At 38.0% G+C, this 27498-nt stretch overlaps 2 protein-coding genes across 2 annotated transcripts; one reads left to right on the top strand and one right to left on the bottom strand.

The window, feature by feature from the left end:
• The first annotated feature begins 851 nt into the window (after window positions 1–851).
• Window positions 852–26480, top strand: rhobtb3 (Rho related BTB domain containing 3). Its single transcript, XM_039688197.2, has 12 exons — window positions 852–1372; window positions 2032–2272; window positions 2495–2687; window positions 6579–6736; window positions 8276–8384; window positions 14512–14901; window positions 19066–19175; window positions 20747–20849; window positions 21208–21381; window positions 22925–23091; window positions 25011–25107; window positions 25693–26480. Coding segments are annotated over exons 1-12 (1863 nt in total). The 5' UTR covers window positions 852–1370; the 3' UTR covers window positions 25812–26480.
• On the bottom strand, window positions 25439–27477 carry glrx (glutaredoxin (thioltransferase)). The gene is made up of 3 exons (XM_039688196.2): window positions 27274–27477; window positions 26891–27006; window positions 25439–25826 (listed from the first exon to the last, which is right to left on the bottom strand). The coding sequence occupies exons 1-2, from the start codon at window positions 27475–27477 to the stop codon at window positions 26893–26895; spliced, it is 318 nt and encodes a 105-aa protein (XP_039544130.2). The 3' UTR covers window positions 25439–25826; window positions 26891–26892.
• Between the last annotated feature and the right edge of the window lie 21 nt (window positions 27478–27498).

The following is a 27498-nucleotide window of genomic DNA, read 5'->3' as shown; positions in this document are numbered from 1 at the left end:
AATTTTTCACAAAAATATTAAGCAGCACAACTGTTTTCAACATCGATAATAATAAGAAATGTTTCTTGAGCCACAAAACGGCATGTCAGAATGATTTCCAAAGGAGCATGTGACACTGATGCTGAAAATTCAGCTTTGTCATCAAAGGAATAAATACAATTTTACAATAGAAAACAGTAATTTGAATATTTCACAATTTCAATTGATTGTTTTGATCAAATGCATGAGACCTCTCAAAAACATTAAAAAAAAATTGATATTACTGAACAGCAGCACAGGTACAGTGTACAGTACTGTTTCAGCTTCCAGATAGTCTGAAAAAAAAAAGAAACCTCCAGCCTAAGTAATCCTCAAATATGGAGTCGAATCAATGTTTATTTGTTTATATCATGGAATAAATGCCTGTTATCACCATCACAACCTTTTATTAGCAGATCAGTGCATTGAAAGCCCATAATATTGAGGTAGCAGTAGCACAGTTGTGTGGGTCAGTACACGCGTCCCACTCGCATCATACAGTGGTGTCAGCATGCAGCATGTCTAATTAGTGTTGCTTGTGAAAGCAAAGCATAAATTTTGTTATCTCGCACCCAAAGGGCCTCTTGGTGCCCCTGCGGGCCCCTGCCATGTCTCAGCTCAGACATTGCGGTGGGCTTTTTTGACTTTGGCTAGTGTACTGAAGGACTGTGGGGGGCTCCCAGGGCCCCAAAAGCGATGTGTTTTGTTTTGCGTCATAGATGTTTGTTAAAATCTGGCAGTGAGACTGCATTTTTATTTGTTGGGAGTAACAGTCAAAGACTTTATAATATAATGTATTAATGACTGAAAGTGCCATTGGTTTGAACAGACAAGACAGCAGAGGCACAGCACTAACACGACCAGCCTGTGTGCGGTGTGCACAGCAAGTGTTCACGTCCGTCCGATCGTTTGCTGAGTCAGGAGGCTCCCACTCGCACTGCCGCGGGTCTTTCTTGTTTTACCCTTTATTTTTATCTCATTGACCCATGAGCTTTGACGTTATGCTCAAGTGACGTCTGGTTACAGTGCTCACATCGTGCCATGCGTCCCGGGAAGCGCCGGATGATCCCTGTTTTCTGTGGAGTATGAACTTGTTTCTTCTAGCGCAGGATCCACTGGATCTTTTCTGCCTGGATGTGTGTGTTTACTGCCGGATCGTTGCGCACCTGACACTCTTTCACTTTTACAGCGCGTGTTTAATGAATGAACCGTTCGCCTTTTCATTCTGCTGACGGATTGTACCGTGTCCGACCTTCATTGCGGAAAAAAGCCGGAGACTGATGTGAAAACCCGCCGCTGATTCTGAAGTACGTGCTCTACGAGCCTCGTTCCAGCGGACTGCTGTTGTGATCATGTAAGTATGCATATGATTCATGCTTTGCCATGACTGAAGCCCCAATAGCGCAAAATTGACAGAATGCTACAGTACACTGAGGTAAATATCAATGCACTGTAACTGTTACTATGCATTGACATTTGCACGCATGCATAGGTTGCGTGTGCTATTACAATAACAACAGTTACTATGTATATAGAAAATGGTCGATAAATAGATTATAAAAATGTGCACTATATGAATATAATACATGCATATCTTAATGCACTATAACATGCAATTATAATATGAGCCATTTTGGGCTCATGTGTTATTATTTGGCCCTGCATAATTTACCAATGAACCTGCTCATTAAAAAAAAAAAAAAAAAAAAAAAAATCTTTGTAATATTTTACCATAAAAATGCATTGTCTAATTGAATATATACTAAGTATTCTCATTAAATTATAAATTTGTACTTACTATCTATATATTACACATGCATACACATGTTCAGTTTACAGTTGCTGTGTGAGAATGCTACAGTAAAAACCTGTTAACTGTAAACAATGTAGCATTTTTAGTCTTTCTACTGTAAAAATCGCAAACATTTTTAGTTAGTGAATACCTGTGTGAATGCCACGCTTTGTCTGCTTATATAAAGACACACGTTTATATTGTGATTTAAACCACCGTAGGTCTATTCACATAGTGGCCCTTGGTAGTGAGTGTCCTGGGGGCGTCGGCCCTGGGGATGAGACTGCCGGCCCGGGACAGGTCCAAAGTGGTTTGTTGTGGAGTTACCTGGGCCACGGAGCTCGGGAATTGGATCCAAACTCCATGACGCCATCAAGACATCCCCTAAACCCTGCGTTTATAGAGTACCAGTCAAGAGTATTTGGTGATGTCAGAGTGATGGTGCGGGATTGTCCCAGCTGGGTGAGTAACAGAGTGAATGAGCGAGGGATGATGGGATTCAAAAGCAGGATTAGGGTTTCTGCAGACTCTGGAAAGGGAGTTGTTTTCACAATGATTGGAGGACTAAGAGGAATTTAGCTACAGCAGTGATATCCATAAGTTGATTGGTGGAACAGATGCTGAGCTACTGAGATATGCCCTTTAAAACATCCCAGGTCATTTTATCCTTCGCTTTAATCGCAGGACCTTTTGGACAGTGACTGGGCAAGCGTGCGGAGCGTTCTGGAGCAGGCCGACATCGTGGTCATTAAGTACTCGGTCAATGACAAACTGGCCTTTCAGCAGGTCAGAAACGGCTATGCTCCAAGACTTCGCCCTCTTCTTCGACACTGGGGTCTTCCTGTGATTCTGGTAGCCATTGGGGCAAGACTAAATGGTGAGACGTGATTTGCTGTTTCTATTTTGCATTTGTTTAGTGTCCATTTAATATTATGAAGTTCAAAGGAAACTAAAAGATAGTCAGCCTTTGCAGTGCAGATGTGGAAGATAATGGACTTAATGGAAACAATTTGTCTAAACTGGTTTAAAATTGGCATATGGTTTTGCTTATGGAATGTGAGCTTAAGCAGAGCAAATAATGTCGAGCAGTAATGATGGTATGCAGTTGAGCCTAATTACGTCATGTCAATCAAGGTATTAGACACTTAAATTGACTTAAACATTCCTAAAATGACAAAATGCAACATTCAATTCATTTAAATGGATAAAACGTAGAAACTCTATGGTACTGTGATGTTGAACTGGTTATGCCTGCAACAGACTGTCCGATTTTGGCAATCCTATAAGATCATTACAAATCACACTGTACGGCAGGATCTAAGAAACTTGGGTGCGACGTGCAAGTCAGTAGGCGTAGGTCACAGCAGCAAACACTGTGAAGTGAGCATGCTAGATTTATGACACTGTCAGATAATTATCACAGGCCATCTTTGATTGCAAGGCCATCTTTTAACCTTTCTCACTCTACGACCACCATTTAGGAGCCACCACGACCACAGAAATCAACACAAATCTTTCGTCTAGGACAGGCCAAAATTGTACAACTGAGCAAAACTTATCTTTAAAAGCAGCACAGCAGCAAATGAGAAGCTTCTGACTTCAAAGAACAGGAAAAAGTCTGATCGAGCTGAGATTTGGCACTCTTTTGATGTGCTGAGCATGGTTGCTCCATGAGCGTTTGTTGAATATGCTCATAGCATAGGTAAACATTTATAGACTCATAGACTCAAAGCACTTAGACACAGATTTGGCTCCAGTCACTGTAGAAGTGGCGGCTCTCTGCTCACTGCATGACCTTTGTATAATGTATAATTCAAGATGTGATTCCATCCCGCTACAACATTTATCCCGGAAGGATAATGGAGAAGGAACGAACACATTGAAAAAAGAGCCTGCAGCACAGGCTTTCTTAAACTGGGGTTCGCGAGTTGATGAAAAGCTAACAATAAAGTAATAAAAGATTTAAAATTAAAATAAATCATTTTAAAATACAGTGATGTGAATAAGTTTGGACACCCAGATAGAGATCGCCTAGAGATTGGCATGGTTTTACTTCAGTTAGCCTAATAGCTGGTTTGATATGCATTGAAAGATGATCTTATGGAAAGTACCCCATGCCAATCTCTAGGCATGGTGAATGGTGTGTGATGATGTGGGGATATTTTAATTCCAAAGGCCAAGGGAACTTTATCAGGATGCATATTATCCTGGATCCATGAAATAACTGGCTTTTAAAAATAAAAATCTGCCTGACTCTATGGGAATTTAACATAGGGGTGTCCTGACTTATGCACCCTGTATTTTAAGGAAAAACATTTATTTATTTATGATAAATTATTCATTCAAAAAGAAAATTTGTGTCCTTAAAGGTTGGAGTTTTCCTCATTTTTCTAATTAAGGCATTAAGATCAATATCCAAAAGATGATTTTTTATTCCTCTTTTTAGGCAACTTAGCATGGGTGTCCAAACTTATTCACATCACTGTAAATATGAAAACACTTACTAAAATAGATTGTATACATGTATATATATATATATATTTAGTTTACCTGCATGTCATGTGATTATTAACCAACATTCGAACTGAAATTTACAGTTCCGAACTGAGCTCAGCTGACAAAACTGCTGTAAAGTTTTGCTTGTCAACTATTTTTTTATACTGTGAAGATAATGTGTGTTGCTTGCCCACGCAAAGCTCAGTTTGATGCTAGGGTGTTGTCAGGTTGTTGATATGCAATTGCTAGGTTGTTTCTTACAGGTGGGGATCACAAGAAAAGCAACAAGCATGTACAAACAGTGCAAAAAGTTTAAAGGGATAGTTCACCCAAAAATGAAAGTTCTGTCATCATTTACTCACCACCATGTCATTCTAAACCTCTATGACTTTTCCCCCCCTGTAGCTACGTTTACAGGCACCCAAATAATCAGATATAGCTCAGATATAATCAGAATAAGCAAATAATAGCTCAATCGGAACTCAGTATGAAGGAAATTTCTATGAGTGGTGTAGACCTGAAATCATCTGATCAACAGGGAAACAATTAAGCATTTAAACGCATGAATTCACAGTAACTATTTTCTTGATCAAATTCAAAAATAACTTATATTTACATATGTTTTGTCAGACATATGTTCATATTTATTTATATCTAATGTCTTACGAATTGGGCAGTGGATAACTGTAAAAAAATATATATTTTTTCTTTTGTCAAATCAACTTAAATAATTTATTTAGTTGAGATAACTTATTATTTTGAGTTTCTGATGATTAAATTAAGTTCCTTCATTGTATTAACTTACTTTTCCACTTGAATCAACTTAAAATTTTAAGGCAAAAAGGTTACTTATTATTTTTAAGTTAAACCAACAATATATTTTTTTACAGTGTGTATAACTAAATATTTGTTAAAAAGACATTTTTCTTTTTAGATATGTCTTCAAGGCAAAAATCACAATTACTGTAGCTCACAGCAGCAATGGTGATATTCTCACGGTTCTGAACGTAGTGCCTGCACATGTGCTGAAGTTTTGTTCTAAATACATCTAATTGAATGCGAATTTGCACTGTTCACTGTAAAAAATGTTTTAAGTACAATCAACTTGGACGTTTAAGTCATTTCAACTTAAATTACATGAAATTGACTTAAAAGATTAGTTGAATCTTGTATAACTTATAAAACAAGTTTACTTCAAATAAACTTATTTTGATGAGATAAAGCTATGTAAAAACGTATGTTGTCTTGACTTATTGATCATATCATATATTTTTTTTTCAGTAAATAAGTGAATCAGATTGCAAAAATTGGGTTCATAACAGAACTTGGGTTGGATTTATTCTGATTTATGAAAATCAGTGCTGTAAACATACTAACCAAAAAGGAGATAACTGGAAAAAAATGACAACGAGACAGTTGGGTCCAATGTTATTCAGAACCCAATGACTTTCAAAATACCTCCTTTTGAGTTCCACAGAAGAAATAAAGCCATGCGGGTTTGGAACGACATGAGTTGAGTAAATAATGTCAGAATTTACATTTTTGGGTGAACTATACCTTTAGGACTTACACTTAGTGGTTTGTTTATTTCTAACATAAGTATGAGCAATAGTAATGTTGATGCTAATGAATTCATGTCATGATAATCGTGCTGTATTTCCTTTTGCTCGGTTCTGGAGAGACCCAGGGCAAAATGAAACTGTAAACATGGTCAAAACATGCTCACACATACTCGCATCTTTTTCCATTTCTCTGACGGGGGTTTATTAGCTACAGTGATTCATAACTCCTTCCTGTTCCCTGCTCACGTCTTTTTCTTCCACTCTTCCATTCTCACTCAATCTATCTCTCTCTCTCCATTTAGCTGTCTTTTCTTGCTATCATTTTACTGGCTCTTCTTTTCCCTGAGGCACTCACCCTACTGGCCGGCCAACTCCTCCTAACACACACACACATACACACACACACACTTAATCCAGCTATCCTGCTCTCTCATTCTATCACTGCCACTCTCTCTCTCCACCCGTCCCCACAAACACATGATGTTTAAATTTACGCTGGTATAAACTTGAGCTGGCATGCATTGTTACGTAATAAAGACTCTGATTCCATCGCTTCATATGTCTGCCAGTAGACATGGCTCTAAATGTTATGTAGTCTCTGTCAGTATGAGAGATTCGGCCCCTTGCTCTACAAATGTCATTTGTGCTGTGCCTCAGTAATGCGTTTGCATATGCATATATCACATTTTTATTGTGTATATGTTCCACAGATGAAGGCCCGCCGTGCACATGTCCTCTGTGTGCGTCCGACTGGAGCAGCTGTGTGCCCCACAGTGAAGGGCTCCAGCTGTCCAGGGACCTGGGGGCCACTTACCTGGAGCTGCCCTCTCTAAACAACTTTTTTGTGGGTCGTTATTTTGGCAGTGTGGTAAGTGTCTCTTTCTCTCTTAATCATTGTTAAAAAGTCTCATTAGTATGCAGAGGAACTACTTGAGGTTTAGTGGTTCCGGGCGAGTAACCATAAGGTTGGACGTTCAAACCAAGTAAGGAGTAATTTAAGTCCATAAGTCCATGCCTGGGGTGAAACATAAAACCCATCCATCTCCACAAAGACCTTGAGGCCCGGTTACTCCAGGGGGACTGTAATAAGTCATTTTGGATAAAAGCTTCTGCTAAATGGCTAATTAGAATTTATATTTAGAGAGCGTTTAAGGTTTCTTGTCAGTATCTATCACGTGCAATAAGGAGGCAATCGTTTTCTCATGTAAACCCAAGCAAAACATGTTGATAGAATTGTTCTTACAATGGAAGTCTAAAGGGCAAGACATTCTGGAAAGAACCCTTAAAGGCACAGTATGCACGATTTTTGGATTAAAATATCCAAAAACCACTTGAATAACATTACGTATTTTGTTAAATTGTTACTCGAACAATGTTTAAATCCAGAGAAATCGGCAATTTCAACCAGTGTAATGCCCGTGTCATTGTGTCGCTTGTCAATAACAAAACTGTAGTAACAGTAATACAGTATTTTTTTTCTGACATACGATATATTTTTAAATGAACTGTACGCCGTTTAGAAACACATCATCCAGCTTTTATTAATATGATATTCTAATATCAATCTAGCTTACTGCTATGTGCAACAAGTGTCTCACACTTGAATTTAAGTGATCAAACGAAGTGAATGGAAGGAGGCAGTTAAACGTAACTTTATTCGAAAACTGCAAATTGAAATTGAAACATTTTTTATTGAAAAATGCAACTCATGCAAATGCAAAACAATGCGACTGTAAAAGGTTTTTTTTTTTTTTTTTTAAAAACCATAGACTGTAAAAAGGGTCTTAACATAGCAAAAAGTTGGTTTTAGACTTCCTCTGTAAGTGCAAAATAGTAATTGTGATTTTTGTTCATTTTTATATATTGAGCGTTGAAAAATATTTTTTGTGTTGGTAATTAAGAGACAGTTGTTGTATTGAACATCATTTTTTTGAAAAAAAAATTGAAATCCACATTTTTTTATTGATCTTCTGTGCAATTAAAATATATATTATATTGCATTCATGTAAAATGAGCAATATCTATGTACACTGCAAACTCCATTGAACCATTTTTCAGATAATTTACCCACAATGCACATATCACTCCTATTTAACATCTATCTTTAGTGTAAAAAAATCTATTTGTTGCTATTTAAATTTGATGCAAACTGTATCTACCACTATTCATACTCAATCAATTCACAAAGCATCTAACAAAAAGTACTAATATTCACCTTTTATGGGTAGATAAGGTACAAAGTTGTGCTTTTAAGGGTACTGCCTCATCGACAAGCTGTTTATACCTCTAAAGTTAAAATTTTTGGACTTTTTTTGACAGTCCACTTAATCTAAATAGCCACAAATACAGTCTGTGTGATTGTGATATATTTAGATGTTATTTACCTGACCTTTGAATCTTCACACAGCTGGAATACTTCATGATTCAGTGTCTGAAGCAGAAAGCCAAAGAGCGGCCAGACAAACGGCGAGGTCACAGGTTCAACGAGCCCCGCCCCCCTCATTTGGACCAGCCAGGTTAGTGGCTGCTGAGATTTTTCCTCATTATTATGTACATTATGTGTCTAGTGTTTGTACTTAAAGTCGACCTCCCATTTTACTTAAGGATATTTAGGCATCCTGCATAACTTTGGCTAATCTCACTATTGACGACTTGCAATTTGCTGGGCATTTTTATCTTAATCTCTGCAAACCACTCAGCCAGCACAATATGCACAAAATGGCAATATTCATCAGTAGCTGAGTCAATGTACTCGTCTGCCATTTAGATATAGGTTTGTTTGCTAAAGGCTAGTAGCATTCTGCACAAAATGAGCATTGCTACCAGCACTGACACTTAGAAAGAGAAGCCAAGGCTTTCTGTAGTGTTCTGGTGTGGCTCCAGCACCACTTAGGCTCTTTTTATAGAGCACAGCACATAAAATATGAAGGGTATTGAATGCTGGGAGACCATTGGTGTGCTCTCAAATGAATGGTTATGGACAAGTGCATAAAAGTATAGAGGCAATATATCAAAAATGTGCCTATAATACAGACATGATGAATAAACAACATCTGATTGTTATACTTGTTCTGTTTCTTTTTAATGCCTGGTGTTAATGTGCCCTTCTTCATTTTGGGATTTGCTTTCACGTTACTTTTCCTGTCGCTCCCGTCTTATTACAGTTTCCCTTACTCATCCCGTCTTCTCCCCTTTGCTTGTCTCATCATTCTTTTTCTCCACCTTGTTTCCATCACACTAAAAAATTCCTTACCCATCGTCCTCCTCTGCTTAGCTCACCTTGTTTCTCCCTCTCTTTCAGCTATTCCTTTTATCTTAATCTAGCTCACATTCTTTTGTGCTTCCAACAGTTCCCTACAGGAAACAATTATCACAAATTAGATCTTTTTAATATCTGAGTTCATTCTCCTAGACGGAATTCAAATTAATTTGAGCAGCTGTGAGCAATGAACACATGCAAGGATGCATACTTTGAACATGTATTGGAAATAGAGGTTTAGCATACTTGTTTCAACATACTATGATTTGGAATTTAAAGGAGTAGTTCACTTTTAAAAAAAAAAACTTTGCTGATAATTTACTCACCCCCATGTCATCCAAGATGTCCATGACTTTCTTTCTTCAGTCGAAAAGAAATTAAGGTTTTTGATGAAAACATTACAGGATTTTTCTCCATATAATGGACTTCAATGGACTCCAACAGTTTCAAAGTACAAATGACAGTTTCATTGCAGCTCCAAAGGGCTTTAAACGGTACCAGACAATAAATAAGGCTCTTACCTAGCGAAACGATCGGTCATTTAAAAAATAAATGAAAAAGTTTAAGTTTTATAAGCACAAATGCTCACCTTGCACTGTGATGCACGTTCGTGACTCTCCTGTTCGAACTCGTTCATCAAAATGAAATAATGAAAAAAGATTTGTTCATTTTGATGAACAAGTTCGAACAGGAGAGTCACGAAAGCGAATTCTTGAGCAGCAAATCAGCATAGTAGAATGATTTCTGAAGAATCATGTGACACTGAAGACTGGAGTAATGCACACAGTGGTTTAAAGTGCATTTTAAAAGGTATTCAAATGAATCCAACTAACATTTAGGGCCCTATTATACCGTCAAGCGCGAAGCACAAGTAACTTGGTGGGTGGATCTTGGCGCTGATGCTATTGAACTGGCGGGATAAATTACTCTTGCGCTTGACGCAAATCGAAAAGAGATTGGACTGAAATAGCTTCATTATTCATAGGTGTGATTTGGCCGTAACGGGAAACAAACCAATAAGAGAGTCAAATCACATTCCCTTTAACGCCCTGTCCCAAATGGAGCACTTCATGCAGACTTTTGGTCTCGTGGACTTAAAGGAACACTCCGACTTTTTGGGACTTTAGCCTATTCACCTTACCCCCCAGAGTTAGACAAGTCCATACATACCTTTTTCATCTCCGTGCGTGCTATAAGTCTGTTTGACGCACCCACCGCTAGCCTAGCTTAGCACAAAGACTGGATGTGAATGGTTGCAGCTTTCATACTAATCCAAATGAGTGACAAAATAACGCAAACGTTTTCCTATTTACATGTTGTGGTTTGTATAGTCACAGAGTGTGCAAATATCAAGGCCATATGAGACACAGACATCTTTTAACCGTATATACTATATTTTCTGAAGGGGAAGCACTGCTACTTGGGCAGAGTGATAACAATCACCTGAGACGCACCGTGACGAGGAGCAGAGAGTTCGCTTCGCTCAGCGTTGGAATAAAGAGTCAGCAATTACTAACGTTAGATAGAAAAGCATAGTTTATCATGGGTGTTTGCTTTATTGTATGAGCTGTGACAATAAACAGGGGAGACCAGGTACCATGTTTCATTGATTTCCAACCAAAAACGCACCCAGATTTATAAATATCATGAATAAATAATTATTATTACAGGAATCAATATATTTTAAATGCAATTTATTAGCTGAACCAAATGTATTCAACAGTAGCCTATACAATATACAGTATTGCATTACTATAGGATAGAATAAGGGGAAAGTAATAGCACAAATTGTTTTTGCACAATGAACTCACAGCCTATCCTACCCTTTTGCACGCTCAAGTTCGTTATTTCCAAGGTTATTTCAAATTTAGGCTACTATAGGCGCGCCGCGCGCAGGGTGCAAGTTCAACGCGCTCGTTTTTTTTCCCCAAGCGCGTCTGCACCGCATCAAGATAAAAACATATTCATACCCTAATCATATAATAGTGTCACTAACGTTACATTAGATCTGGCTAAAGGCACTGTTACAGTAGGTCATCTAAAAACATAACGGAACACTTACCTCAGCCGCAGGTGATCCACTTGTCCTGTCTGTGCTATCGATGGGATGGCCGTATCCTTCAGCACATTATGGTCCGTGTGGCAAATTCCATTTTTTCAAAATAGTCGTCCTCAATGAAATGTACCGAGCAAACATAATGTCAGTTACTCCCCTCGAGTTTTAATAAAGGCTCAAGTCATTCCTGGATTTTCACGGGCATTTATTCCATGACGGACATGTCCTTTACATGTTCACTTGTTGCATTTCAAATTGCCGTCAGAACTGGTATATAAATAAAACACAGAAAACGTAAATTAACCTTAAATTCTTGACATATTTGCAGACAATACTAAACAGAAATCACAAACTACAAAATAAAGTATACATTTATGCAATGTAAAATAATTGGCTTTGTTACAAACACAGTCACGTAACACAAATACATGACAAAGAAAGAGAAAATATATAAGTTACCTCATTGGCCACATGAACTCGAGAGGGTAAACTTAGAAGGGTGTTCGTCTTCAATCCTCAACAACAAAACTTATGAATAATCTTTACAGTCTTCCATGGCCTTTTAGAAAACCGCAGCACATTTCTCTCATCTAGATCTCTACTCTTTAAAATCTCGAGTTTACCCATAAAGCGTCCCTATAGCAACAAATTATGATTTCCGCACGGAACAAAAAATAAGTTCCACCCTTTTCCTCACAGTTTTTAACAAAAGAAATAATCATGAAATTATTATTTATTGACCATGAAACATTTCAATCATATGATTTTTAACCTCATATATTTATATTTTAATTGTGAACCATATTTAACAGAAATGCATAAGTTGCCTTTGATTGCAGCTACAATGTCCCTTGATAATCTTAGGTGTGTTTGGATAAATATCCAGAGTAAGTTAGCCATTTCTTCATCCAGTCAGCGTTTTTAGTTGGAATTCTGTGAAACATGGTTACCTCCCCTGTTTACAGTCGCAGCTATATTTACAATAGAGCGAAAACCCATGACTCTAAACTACGCTTTTACTATTTATAAATTGCTGACTCTATTACCCAAACACCGAGCGAACTCTCCGCTCCTCACCACGGCGTGTCTCCGGTGATGCGGTTATTACGCCGTCAAAGTAGCAGTGCTTCGCCTTCAGAGAATAGTTCCCAGGTTTTATACGGTTAAAAGATGTCTGTGTCTCATTTGACTTTGTTATTTGTACATTATGTGACTATACAAATCACAACATGTAAATAGGAAAACGTTTGCGTTATTTTGCCACTCATTTGGATCAGTATGAAAGCTGCAACCAGTCACATCGAGTCTTTGTGCTAAGCTAGGCTAGCGGTGGGTGCGTCAAACAGACTTATAGCACGCACGGAGATGAAAAAGGTATACTGGACTTATCTAACTCTGGGGGGTAAGGTGAATAGGCTAAAGTCCCAAAAAGTCGGAGTGTTCCTTTAAATTGCACGTGCTCGCCGAGTCTACGAGTCCGTAGTAGGCCATCCCATTTAGCATTTTGACGCTCTGAAGTGTGCTCAACAGCGCCCCCTTTGTACCCTTGAAGCGGTCTTCCGCAAAGCCTGCATAGATGAAGGCTCCACACACTTTAACTACCCAGGAATTAGTGTGAAATGCCAATCAGAAAACGGATGGGCTCACGGACTGTAAACATGGTTGAGAAGAGAATATTTAAGTATCATTATGGTTTTTATGACATAGGCGTACATTTTACCAGTTGTTACTTACAGTTTATTCAAACATTATCGACCAGTGGTTGATATCTCAAACATAATAATAGCGTGTTAAATAATACGATCGCATTATGATTCATTACATAAATAGAACTGAATGTCATATAAACATATTATGAATATTGAAACCTATACATTTTTCTTAAACTCATTTTCATTTTGTGTTAAAATTGAACATTATGTATTATGTACAACTGTATTTATCATTTACGTAACCATGCCATCTATTCTAAATGCCCTGGTGGCATATACAATTATAGAACTGTAAAAGCAGCCTGTGTAGTTCACATGGACATAAGATTTGGGGAAATAAAATAAATCCCGTTTTCGATGCCAAAGACTGTAATTTTTTAAAATGATATTTGTGACATTTTTTTAATAAAGGGACTGATGAGATGACCTTTAAGTTTATTCAGCTCCATATGGAGAGGGATATGGTTTTCGTAGGCATGAGGAACGATTTCTCCACATGAAAAGACATCTTGCAAAAACAATAGTAAAAACAACAACAATCGGCAGCGTATCGACCCGATCTTCTTTCTGTTTCCGGCGTGACGATCGAGTCTGTCCCAAAAATACCTACGCTAAGGGCCCTATATGTTTGCACTACATGACGTCACCAAAGCTGTGGACTCTGAGGAAGGAGTGTGCCATTTGGGACAGGGCCTAAGAACATGATGAACGAGGTGCGCTTGTTCCATGGCGCAATCCTATCATAACGGCGCATTTACCAGGCGCGCTTCACGATCGGTTCACAGCCGAGGAGATCGATGTTCTCGTCAGGGCCAAAAAAGAAAGAGAAGGGACTTTGAGGATGGTGCAAACCCACCAAAAATAAGCTTCGGTGTAAGCTCTATGCCTATTTTTTCCATCGTCATGGACACAACAATGATTTCTCTGTGTTTCAACACACAGTCTCATCCCAAATCGTCATATAACTGATGTCTTGGGATGTCTTTTGACCATACGTCAATATCCGTCTTTTTAGGGCCTCCTTAAACGTCGGTAGATGGCGATCCCAGGCCGTCATACAACTGACGCTTTACCTTTAACGTCAGTTAGGTGACGGGGTAGGTTTAGGGTTAGGTTTAGGTCTGGGGTAGAGTTAGGATCCGATAACCTCATCTACCAACGTTTAAGGGGGCCCTAAAAAGGCGGATATTGACGTATGGTCAAAAGACGTCCCAAAACGTCAGTTATATGACGTCTTGGGATGAGACTGTGCTGGTTTTAATAGTTTTCCTTATAATAATGTGTCATTTGCAAAAAGTAAAATGCATCTGTGTAGATGGGAGAATCATCTACAGTGTATGTGTTGTTCACACTCTGTATTATAGCCAAGCATGAGTGCTTAAAATAGCCGCGCGAAACATCTCCTTTTTTGCACTGAACCGCCCAGGGAGTGCAAGTTCATTCCCTAGTTTGCCGGTGTGCGTCTGTAGAGGAAAAAGTCCGCTTTGCACAGGTGCAAAATATAAATGATACATGCGTCAGTGTACAAAGTCAATTGCGCCGGGTAGGGCCTATAATCCCCAGAGCTATGAAAGAGCAACATCTGTGCAATAAAGCTGTTTTATAATGTCTTCCAGCACGTCTTCCCCCAGTGAGAGTGGAGGAGTCCAGCTTCTCTCAGGACCTGCAGTGGCTGCTGGAACGCGGCGTTCAGTTCGCAGACGTGGCCTTCTACTCTGGGGATGCTGGGAAGGAGCTGGGCTGGGCGCACGCGTCTGTTCTGTGTGCCATCAGCCCATATTTCAGACAGCTGTTGGTGGGACGGCAAGCCTGGGAAAGGCCCATCTCGCGCTGCACATGTAGGGAAAGAGATGGACCCCCCCACTCGCTTTTGTCCACCTGGGATGGAGGCGTAGATGATCTACCCAGAGCTGACGGGCACCCTCCTGGACACCTCTCACGGCTGGTTGTGAAGGACCCGCTGCTGTGTTTATGCCTGTGGGAGACGTTAATGTTTCTTTACAGAGGTGAGAGAGAACATGCACTGCTTGCAATATTACGGCTGGTGTTGTTCAAGGCAACTGCTGTTAGATAAAGGTTGCAAATATTGACGTTTAGACACTCAAAAAAAGGTTTAACCCTTTTTTTTTGTTGCAAGATTTACATATTTTAATTAAGTATAAAATTCCATCAAATTGAATCAAATCATTATTACATATTCATATTATGAATGAACAATTTAAAAAATATATGTTTTTCTCCACTGACTTTCTAAGATGTTTAAAGCATTTCTAAGGATGCTGATTTCCTGAAGGCAATGAGATAACTCTGAGATGGCGAATCATGTAATATTAGTAACACATTATTAGCTGTTTGATAACATAATTACTGTTATGTGTCCGGCGCTGTAGAGAGCGATACATAAAACGCATTTCCATTCTGATACATCGACTTGTAGACAAGCTTTTATGGGTGAGTGGAGGCGGGGCTCATTTGCATATTCGTGAATTCACGTGTACAAAATGAAGCAAGGGTGTAGACTCACATTCACAGGAAAAATATGAGTTTTATGGGATAAAATTATTGAGGTCAGGGGGACTTTAATCTTAAAAAAACAAAAAAAAAAACAAGTTCTGCATAAATTTAATAAAATAAATGGTCCAATCCCTTGTTCCATTAAGATTTAAACAAAATGTTTTAAGCTTTAGTTTTTTTACTCGTTTAATTCTTAATTCATAATATGAATACTTATGGAAAGATTATTCAATTCAGTTTGATGTCATTTTACTTTTAGATGGAATGCCTAAATCTTGAAAAAAAAAATCATATTCATAAGAAAAAAACAGATTTTTTTCTCAGTTCTCAGTTTCTGTTAGACAAAAATTGAGAAAAAATGGAGAGCTTTGCACAAGTCTTCTGCTTCTCAGATTGACACTAGTAATAATCAATATGAATGTGAATATTTTAAATCAATTTTAAATATATATTTTTTTAGAGAACCTAGTTCTCTTGAACTATAAAAAAACACTAATAATCATATATATAAAGGTATATATATATATATATATATATATATATATATATATATATGTGTGTGTGTTTAGGTATACATATATGAACCTATTCTCCTGAACTATGAAAGGGCTCATTTCCTCTGGGAATAGCTTTTATTGCTGGTGTGCCGATGGCATTTCTTTTTCCATGTTCAATCCTGTCACAACTGTAAATATGAAGCGAGATTAGCATTATTGAAGGAAACAGTTTGAAAATGCTTCCTCGGTTCTGCTGGTTTAGGCGACATAATTGAGTTACGGTTGGAATTTTCTCTCCCTTTCTCTGGCTTATCTTTTCAGCTCTGCAATTGTGTTTTCTTTTGTGTTTGAAAAAGAATGATTTTTATAGGATTGTTTCAATATTAAAATGGCTTTAGTTTGGAGGCTGTCTGTTTGTGTCTAAAGCCTGTCTGATTTATAGTTCTCTACGCGTGCCTGTATGAAGGCAGTCCGCTCTATGAGACCCTGGAGCTGTGGGGCTGATTATTATGGTTGGGAGGACAGAGAGATCTGTGTTTGTGTGTGTGCGCTTGTTTTTCTGCCTATGTGTGTGTGTGTGTGTGTGTGACTGTACATGCAGATGAGGAAAATGAAAGAGAGAAACCATAAGATGATCATATGTACACTCAGTAAAAAAAGAAATGTCTTCTCACATTTAACTGCTTTTGTATGAACATAAAAAGATTCAACAGCTGAGACAGTTCTCATGCCTCCTGCAGGTGAGGTTCACACAGGTGACCAGGGATCCTGGGTTGCATCTTTCTCCTGGTGTTTTTCAGAGTCAGTGGAAAGGGATCTAGTGTCCTAAGTTATTGTTACTGCCTTTTATTGTCTTCCGCCTGTAAACTGTTGCATGTGCAATAAATGTTTAAGGTTCATTTAAAAAAAAAAAAAAAAACATTGTTTAAACCCTTTCCATTAAAGATATTTAAAGTTTATTTGGATTTTACATAATTATAATTATAATTAATTACATAATTAATTTCGCAATATTGCGAAAAAAGGGACCATAGTTTATGGTTATGGTAAAAAATATTGCTGAGAACAGGCGCGCTTAACTTCCAACCCGTTTATGGGTGCAAGTTATAAAGAAGTTATCAAATAAAGATGAAAAACCGCACTCTCTAGTTATATCTCATATATTTATTAATTCCATGTCCACACAGACATGGAATTAATAAATCGTTTGAGCCTAAGCCATCGTCAGTGTGTGTCAAAAATATGCCAAATTTTATTCCATAATTAAAAATTCGGACTGTTTTTGTTCCATTAAGTCGTGTTGCTTTGTGACATTATTTGCTTGACAATTAAGTATATTTTTCTCACAAATTCCCATTACATACAATAAATCAAAATAAACAAATTTCATATAACCCAACATTAAAATAAATAATAAAAATTAGTTTTGTTTAAATAAAATTTAGACTGTTTTTGGAACATTACGATTTTTACCATTGTGACAGTGTTTCAAGACAGTTGAGCACATTTTCATCCCAAATTCTCATTACCATAATGCAAAAAATAAATAAATAAATAAATAAATAAAATAACGCCTTTATTTCACTCCAAAATCAACAGAAAATGTTTAGCATTGACATTTTTTTATGATAATTAAGTAAATTTTACTACGAAATTCTCCTCGCCAATGCAATAAGTAATTCAATAACAAAATTTACAAAATTGTAAAAATGTATATTCCTGCCTTAATTTATTAAATTATATTTATGTAATTGTACAGTACAAAATCGAACGACTTATCACTCAGAATAGTGGAAATAACACAACAATTACAAAAATAAAGGTCATTAGTCGACCATTTTGCAAGATGTAAACAACACAGGAAGTGTTTCTATCTGGACCAGTGTTTACATCTTGCAAAATGGTCTATACGTCAATGTATGATGTAGCCTATACTGTATATTTATTACTGACACCTAGTGGTGTAATTACAGCATCACGCAAAAGCAAACGTTTTCACTTACTGTTGCTGTTGTAGAAATGTGCTTTTCAGAGTCAGCCATGTTTAATTTATTCTGTGAGCTGGACTGTCTGAAAATAAAAAGATTACCAAGATAAAGCAAGTAGAATCCAGCTGGTCATGTGATCTCAACATGGCTGCCTCCAAGAGGCGATGCACTCAGTGAAAACAGCTTTTTTTTTTTTGGCCTTCTCATGTAATTTTAAACTAACACTGTTTATTTTTCTACATTTAAAACTTTTGAATGAGGGGGAATCACTTTTAAATGTCATGAAAATATATTTTTTTTCTTTTGATTTTGAGCTGAAGTGAGTTCTGGAGTGGACATGTCTGAGGTGTGTTCTTGACATTCACCCAAATACACAATTATGATTCTATGCTCGTATAAGCCCGCCACAAAAATGCATTCCTCATAAGCCGGGAATATTACCTCCTGTTCACCGTTCTTTGGAACCTTTGATGCAAAATGGAGGCTGCATGATGGACATGCATCTCAATCAGGAGGCTTTAACAGTTCAGGAAACAGGAATGGATATTTTAAACTCATTTATCAGAGTGAGGCCATGCTTAGAAGGTGAGAAGGTGATGCCCATACTGATGAGACCATCTCACCCCGCTAATATATCGTGTGATTTTATAGAGGCCACTTTCATCCCTTGAGCCAAGGACGGCAATGATGCACAGAAATTCATTGTGCATGGTTTATTTCAGACCAAATCCCGCTCAGTCTGTCTAGACAGATTTACGAACCAGGCTGGGTTAATATTACCTGAGCTGTGATGGATGAATATTTGTATGTGATAGAACCGTGGTCTTCACTGTGAAATAACAGTTACTATAACAAGTTAAATATTGGTTTCATTTTCTTAGCTGTCACCAAGAAGAAGAAAAAAATATCTTTCACAATTTAATTATTATGCAAAACAGCCGAGAAGAGAATGCTGACTCTTAGAGAAGGCTCTTACAGCCTTGTTTTTAAAGTTGTGACTGAATTCACCAGCTCTGAGTGGTTGAACTATTAGTGAAAGTCCAGCAGATCTGAGCAGCCAGTGTAAAAGGTCGAGATTTACTCCACGGTCAGCCGGACAGCCAGTTAAATGCACGTGCGAGCAGGATGCGTTCATGGGTCAGTGCGTGTTGGTGATGTTTATTCTTCGCAGGGGCCTGGGAATGGGAATACCTGGAGGAAGCCATCGCTGAAAAACTGAAGAACCCTTTGGCCGTGGCCCAGCTGATGGACAGGATGCGCTCATTTGTTGGGAGAGAAAAGGTATCACTCTGACAGACAGGAGGCTGATTGGATCTATAGAGCTGAGGCTGCATCCGAAATCACATACTCTCTTGAGTAGGTAATTATTTTAAATAAGTACTTACTTTGCAAGCACTAAAAACATATGTTCTATGTAGTGTGAATGCGTTTAGTATGAATGAGATTCGGACCGACTACATGTTGTCATTATCATGTGACCTACAGTGTCAGTTATGTCGCTTCACTGCCATTTACAAATTCTCTCGCGAAAAAAAGTCGGGGTAGGTCATCCGCATACTTTTTATCCGGGTACTGTGAATTTGGACATTTGTGACATTGTTTTTCGCCTACTACATAGAAGGAAGTATATGATTTCGGATGCAGTCTGAGTTTTTGTTTCACTGGCTGACACAAGACTCAAGACTTTATACTGACATCTTTTGGTGTGGTTGCAGCACTGAGTTTCTACCAATGCATGTTCTGGCATTTAATTAATTAATTAATTAATTATTATTCACATATGAATTTATTCTGTAACCAAAAGTGTCCAAAAATAAGTGCTTTACTGAGATAAATTAGCATTTGTTAGTCTAAGTTAATACATTATAAATAATAATCATATTCAAATATAATGTATATTATTAGAGGTAGGTACACTGGATAGTTTTCATTGCATAAATTAATAAAATATACATTTATTATTTTTTTAAAGCTACTGAAGTTATTCAGTCAAGGTCAATGTGCAATTTTCTTTTTCTTTAGTTGTTTGATTAACATTACATTTCTAATTATTTTTGTTAATTTGTGTTTTATTTATGCATCCATAAAACGTTAAAGAACTGCATTTATTAAAAATAGAAATCTTTACTAACAATATATCAAACTTAACTATCAGTTTTTATCAATTGACACATCTTTGATGAATAAAAGTATTAATTTCTTTCAAAAAAGGACAAGAAAAAAATACTGACTCCAAACTTTTGAACGGTATAGTGTACAAAAGAAAGCAGCATAATTGTTTCCAAAAGTGATAACAAATCAGCATATTAAAATGATTTCTGAAGCATCATGTGACACTGAAGACTGGAATATGATGCTGAAAATTCAGCTTTGATCACAGGAATAAATTATATTTTAAAGTATTTTCAAATAGAAGAGCCTTATTTTAAATTGTAATAATATTACACAATATTACATTTTTTGTTGTTGTTCTATCAAATAAATGCAGGCTTGATGAGCAAAGAGACTTCTTTCAAAAACATTAAAAATAGTCATGTTTCCAAACTTTTGACCACTACTACTGCAGGTATGATTTATTAATTTGTTTAATCTTCATTGCTACTTGCTCATTTACAGCATTTGTATAAAATCTACAATTACAAATGCCCTAAATGTAATAGTAGGAAGATTATTTATTATTACGGTTTTCCATTTTTAAAATATCACACCTGCAGTTGGTGTTACTACAGTAAATCCATTGTGAATTTTTCCAAGGATTTGCATGGCTAACCTGGTCTCTCAATTATAAATGGTACTAACAGTATTCATCGCCTCAAACTGTGCACTGCAGTGTTGATTCGTTCTGTTTGCAGGCCCCCAGGGACACACCCACATCCCGCTCTCAACAAGGTCCTTTGACATTGGGAAGCCTCTTCAATTCCCCTCTGTACTCTGATGTCATCTTCATGGTCCAAGGCAAGAGTCAATGCTAACCCTGCATGTGCATGGACATGTACACACACCAGTATAATTGTTTTGCTATGTATATACTACAATAGTAGTTAGGAATATTTTTGAAATGGCTTTTATATTTTTATTTTAGTTTGAGTAATTTTAGTACTTGCTAAGACAACATTTCTAATGATTTTTTTTTTATAGTTTTAGTTAACAAAAACAACCCTGAAACACAAACACAGGCACACACAATGGCACATTGATTCTGAGTTAAAAGTGGTTCTGAAAGTACAAGAGAAGGGCTTGTGTGTGTGTGTGTGTGTGTGTGTGTGTCAGAGTGCCTCTGTAATGCTGTAAGTGTGCTTCTGTGTGTTTTTAGGAAGCGTACTGCCAGCGCACAGAGCCGTGCTTGTGGCCCGCTGCGATGTTATGGCTGCCATGTTTAGTGGGAAGTACGCAGAAGCACGAAGTCGCGTGGTGCCAATCCACGGAGTTTCATCTGATACCTTTCTAGCTTTCCTGGAGTACCTCTACACTGACACCTGCTGTCCAGGTAAGGATGTGCTTTTCAAGACTTCTAAAAGAGATAACAATGCAAATAGACCTTATTCAGAGCAGCGCCATGACGGGTATGAAAGCGAGGCTATGAGGAAAAGACTTGCCGTGTTTTCAAAAAGCTGTAGAAAGCTCCCGGATCACTTATTTTACACAGCTCATATTGTCGGGAGTTTTTTGTCTTCTGAAATGTCTTAGAAATATATTTTTAAAGTGTTTCGTAAGCAGAACAATCCAACAACCCACAGAAGACACGCATGTCCATCCCTCACAGCCTCGCTTTCATTAATGTTGAAAATCAAAGTTGACTGTTACGATCTCTTCTGAACCGCAACAAAATAAGGGAGTCACGGCACACACCATAGACTTCCATTATATGACTGACAGAAAACAACGATTTGACCTAAAAATATCAAAATTGAAAATACTGTGGAAACAAAGACACCTTCATCTTGGATGACCTTGAGGTAAGCTAAAACATACCAAAATTTTATTTCAAAGTGAACTATCCCTTTAAAGGAGCTGTATGCAATAAATGTATTTCAATTAATCATAAATTTTCCCTGATATGTCACTAGACATTAAGAAATCATGTTCATTTCAAATACTTATATCACTGACAACAGTAGTCCGGCCAGGATATTGTCATTTAAAAAGTGAAGTTGCAGCCCTCAACTGATGTTGATAACGTTGCGAAACCAATATGTGACCGAAATACTTCGTCCGAAATAAATAATTAACAGAAGCTTCTTGTAGCAGCCTATGTTCCTGCTGGATCCTGCAGTATATCTGGCAACCTCGAGTCAAAGGGGAAAGGGGGTGGAGATACACCGCTCTACAGTAATTTAAAAGTGATTGCAGTACCAGTTTTGGCCACAATCTTGCATACGGCTCCTTTAATGAGTTAATTTATCCGTAAAAGACAAAACAACATTAAAGATGGTAATCAGTGTGTCAGCAGATGTGTGCATAGGTGTACTTATAAAAGACAGCAGTCCATGAAACCTCCAGAGATGACAACCATCCCAAATGAGATGGATCAGGCAGTGGTGATCTCCCATATTTTGAACATCTCAACGAGTCCTCCCCATAGCCAAGGTACAGCGCAAACAAAGCAGCACAAGCTCAACCCCGGTCTCCTGATCTTGGTCCCAGTCTTTTATTGAGCAGCATGATTACATTCAGGTGTATGACCACTCCCTTCAGCCAATCACCTGCAACTCAGAAATGACTAATTACTCAATGAAACCGCCACAATGACGCTGCTGTGAATAAGGTCAGTTGCCATCAATTAGTCACCCTAATGTGCTTCTTCTAAACCTGTATGACTTACTTTTTCTGTTAAACACAAAATATCTTACGAAGAATGTTTCTGCTTTTGTACACAAAATGAAAGTCAGTGGAGTCCAGAACAATACTGGGCCCCATTGACTTACATTGTATGGACATTAAACAACACTTACAAACAAAGACTGAGTTTGATTGACATGGGCGAATATGAGCCGAGGTTGATGGATGGATGGTGGTGTGTGTGTGTTCAGCCAGTGTGTTGCAGGCTATGGCCGTGCTCGTGTGCGCAGAGATGTACCAGGTGAAACGACTGCAGCACTTGTGTGAGGTATGCGTCTGCGCGTATCTTCAGAACATGCCCAGTCGAGAGCTGGCGTCTACGGGCATCAGTGTGATTCGCTTACTGAAGAAAGCAAAGGTGGGTCAAGGGGGTGTGTTTGAGCACTTTGGATCCATAATATCATTATAAAAATACAAATATGTATGGAAGAAAAATGAACTGGGATGTTATAAAGGCCACGTTCACACAGTAGCAGAATACAATAGTATTTGAGTCCTCAGTTATTTACGGTAGGCCATAGTGACAACCGCATTCTATAACGAAACTCACACAAGTACATTTCCAGGACTCGCAACCGAATTCTTGGAAAATACCTGCGCTGTGTGAACTGAACTGAATACTGGACAACTGGTAGTCTGTCACATCATACAATGCGAGAGAGCTGCGCTGGGCTGCACAAATGGGTGTCAACCATGTGTTGTTGGTTTGGATCGACAATTTACAACACTCAAATTAATAAATAATAATAAATAAAAATATCGTTTTTTTTGTCTGGTTTTGAAAACTCTTCGCGATTGACTTAAAATGCTTCCAAGATCGTGATTGATGCGTTGGTGACTCCTGTAACGTTAACGTTACTATTTTACGGTCAATAGTCCTAATCAGATGACTGTCAAAGCCATAACGCAGCGAGGGAGAAAAACTAAGTTAGATGAAACAATCCAATATTTTACACCACTGACAAGGGAAAAGTCACTACTCACAGGGTCTATGGATAGCTTCTAGATTTCTGCCGCTTCTCTTTCAAGGTAGTGACGAAACACGCTGTTTGTTCGCTGTCGGCTACAGTAGAAACATGACGTCACAATATGTGGACCTTCATAGAAGGGGGTGTCCGCGGTTATGTAGATATAAATGTCTCATTCTAAGGTAATAAAAACATAACGGTTCATTGAGTAAGGTCATTAAACACCACTGAACACATAGTTATGGATGTCATATTGCAATTTTTGTCAATAGAAACTCAAAAATATTACACATTGCACCTTTAAGTACTGAAAATGACTACATATTTGCAGTTAAGTATGTAAACTATACATTTTATCACCTGTATTAGGTTGTTCATTTGGTTTTGCTTACAAATTTGCAAAAAATATCTATTTTTATGGTAGTTTGCCATTTGAAAAATACCTTCGGTGATACTTCCAGCTTGTTTGTTAGTTAAAGGAGTTGTTCACTTTAAAAAAAAAAAACAACTTTTGCTGATAATTTACTCACCCCCGTGTCATCCGAGATGTTTATGTCATTCTTTCTTCAGTCGAAAAGGAATTAAGGTTTTTGATGAAAATATTCCAGGATTTTTCTCCATATAATGCACTTTACTTACTTTATATAATGCACTTTAAGTCCAAAAGACAGTTTCAGTGCAAATTGCAAACTGTTCAAAGGGCTTTAAACGATTCCAGACAATGAACAAGGGTCTTATCAAGCGAAACGATCGCTCATTTAAAAAAAAAAAGTTTAAGTTTTATAAGCTCAAATGCTCGCATTGCTGTTCTGTTATGTGCGTTCGTGATTCTCCTGTTCGAAATCTTTTTCCGAGTCAATCCGTTCATTGAATGAACCAAATGACATGAAAAAAGATTTGCTCATTTTGATAAATGAGTTTGAACAGGAGAGTCACAAAGGTGCATCACAGAACAGAGCGCGGCGAGCATTTGAGCTTATAAAACTTAAACTTTATTTATTTATTAAATGAGCGATCGTTTCGCTTCATAAGACCCTTATTCATCGGAATCGTTTAAAGCCCTTTGAACAGTTTGCACTGAAACTGTCTTTTGGACCTTGAACCGTTTGGTGCCCTGTAAAGTGCATTATATGGAGAAAAATGCTAGAATGTTTTCATCAAAAACCTTAATTTCTTTTCGACTGAAGAAAGAAATGACATGGACATCTTGGATGACATGGGGTGAGTAAATTATCAGCAAAAGTTTATTTAAAAGTGAACTACTCCTTTAACATTCTATCTGATCTTTTGCCACTCTCTGTCATCACAGTGTCACAACGCTGACCAACTATATGTCTGGCTCCTCCATTTCATCGCTAATAACTACCTGATCTTCAGCCACAAGCCTGACTTCCTGGAGCTATCAGGTGAGCCGTCCGCTCGACCACCTGGAAAGGATGTTTCAGTGCATTAGAACACAAGCACACACAATTATCTCTGACAGCTACAAAAACCAGTTACCAACGCCCCGAACAGCTGGTGCTGCAGACAAGCCCATGCAAATCACGACCGGCTTATGTCAAAAGCTTTGTTAAGAAACACTAAGAGCAAATGTAAGGTCACTTTTAAAATGAATGAATCATTTTCACACCCTATTAGTACATCCTGCCCTTCCACATGCACTTGGCAAATAAATAAAACAAGTGTCACCTCATGAATGGTGTATAGATTTGTGAGTCAATGAATACAACAAGCAAGCAGTGACAGGAAAAGTTTTATTTTCGTCACGCTCCCTTTAGGTTTTTAAAGCAACCTTATAATTTCTTCATGCATTATCTAATGAGAAACACATATGGACATTTTAGAGACAATTACATTTTCAGTCTACATTACAATTGAAGTGAAAGATGAAGAGAAATCTGGTGGACGGATATAACGCAACGTTTAAATGCTTGCAGCCAGGAGATGTTGTCGCAATATTTTCTTAGTCCCGATGATGCTTTTTTTGCCAGATGAGGAGCGTGAGCAGGTGGAACGTCTGCGCTGGCCCTCCAGAGGTTACCTACAGGAGCTCAGCGAGTACCAGCAACGCAGGCGGCAGATCCGCAAGTCTCGCTGCAGCATCATGTGACCCTTTCTTGACGCCCTACGGACCGGAAGGGAGGGCGAAAAACAGAGGATGCAAGATTCATGTACGTGCAGGATAAAAGAGACCTATGTTTGACCTCTGGTGGATTCTGATATACTGTATTTACACCTGAACTTTGACCACTGAGCCTGTGATATAAAGTGGACAGCTGTGAACTCTCACGGGATTTGAGTGGATCCTGTGTGACGATGTCATATAGAGCCCTTCTATGTGGATACTGTATCTTCTGTACAAAGATTACACCTGATTGGTGCAATAAACTTCCTCTGCGATGGATTAAACCCCAACGTATTAAACAGGGTAGGGTCAACCTCACAGTCTCTCCAGAGATTGATATTTCACTCTCATGGTCAGCCATGTTTTGTCATGGTGAGATTTCTTTCTTTATGAATTCAGTGGTTACTCCGGCAATATAAATCATCCCCCCCCCCCCCCCCCCATGAGATTGATTTAAATTTGATGCAACTATTTTTGTAACATGTACATCTGAGATTTTTATTTCAACTAATAACATACGAAGTACGCATCCAGCATGTGGATCGCCTGTTAGTGCAGTTGGTGTGGTCAACGTAGAGCCGATTCTGGCTGTCTTTAGTCTAGTCCAGTTTTGTTGACCATCATCTCATGCTGAATAAAGACATTTTAGAAGGATGCGTGTTTGTTTTGACTGAGGGTCTGTGACTTAAACGGATGGGTTGCGACCCAAAAATGGGTCAGTCTGTTCTGATATGGTTGGTGATGATGGGAAAAACAATGCTACTGTAGATGAAAGCTATGTATGCATGGTAAAGACAATAATAACTATAATCTCAATGATATTACAATAACACTGGAGCCAAATTGCTTTTAAATTTGAGGACAAATATGTTTTGTATTGACTGTGATATGTTTTGTTAAATGAAATTACTTGACGCGCCGCTGAGAGAAAAAACAACAACATTTTTGTGTGTAGGCTACAATCCACAAATGCACTGTGGCCACTTAGCAAACCAGTTGAGAACCACTGGTGTAATTGTGCTGTATATTATTAATATTTCATAAAGAAGAACTGTGAAGTATACCCTCACTGCAGAGATCCGATTGCTTGCAACATGCCTTTCAGTTCTCCAGAACGGTCAAGACTTTCGACATCACTTCCTCCTCCAATGCACTTCTCCCCTATGAAGACTCGAGGAACCTACATATTGTACATAAATAAACGTAATAAATGACAATGGAAATTAATCAAACATATAAATACTCATAAAGCATATTAAATATCGACAATTATCATGATTCATGGCCACGTGTGCAGGTCATGCTCTTTGGTGACGCGGCAAAAAATTCGCTAATAAAAAAATTGTATTTAAAGTTACAAGATTACCCGTCGCACATTACACTTTTTAGTCAATATAATGTGGGGTGTTTCGGTCTTATCGAAAATGTTCCATAGTAGCCTACTCACCGTGCGCGCCCCCGTAATCTGTTGCAGATAGTCTTGTATGCTGCCCATGTCACTGCGTCCGCTGATATCGATCAACTCCAAATGTCCACTCTTGAATTTATACTTTGACAAAACATCCTTCGCGAGTACGCAGTAAGGACAGGACGGCTTCAAAAACACAACTACTTTGTCACCCTTAATTTGCGCTTTAACAAATTCTGCCATTGTTCTTGACGTAACTAGCTC

The sequence above is a fragment of the Pimephales promelas genome, chromosome 19 (genome assembly GCF_988280905.1).
Source record: "Pimephales promelas chromosome 19, fPimPro1.hap1.1, whole genome shotgun sequence".
Classification (NCBI taxonomy): Eukaryota; Metazoa; Chordata; class Actinopteri; order Cypriniformes; family Leuciscidae; genus Pimephales; species Pimephales promelas.
This window is presented reverse-complemented; position numbering and strand designations above follow the sequence as displayed.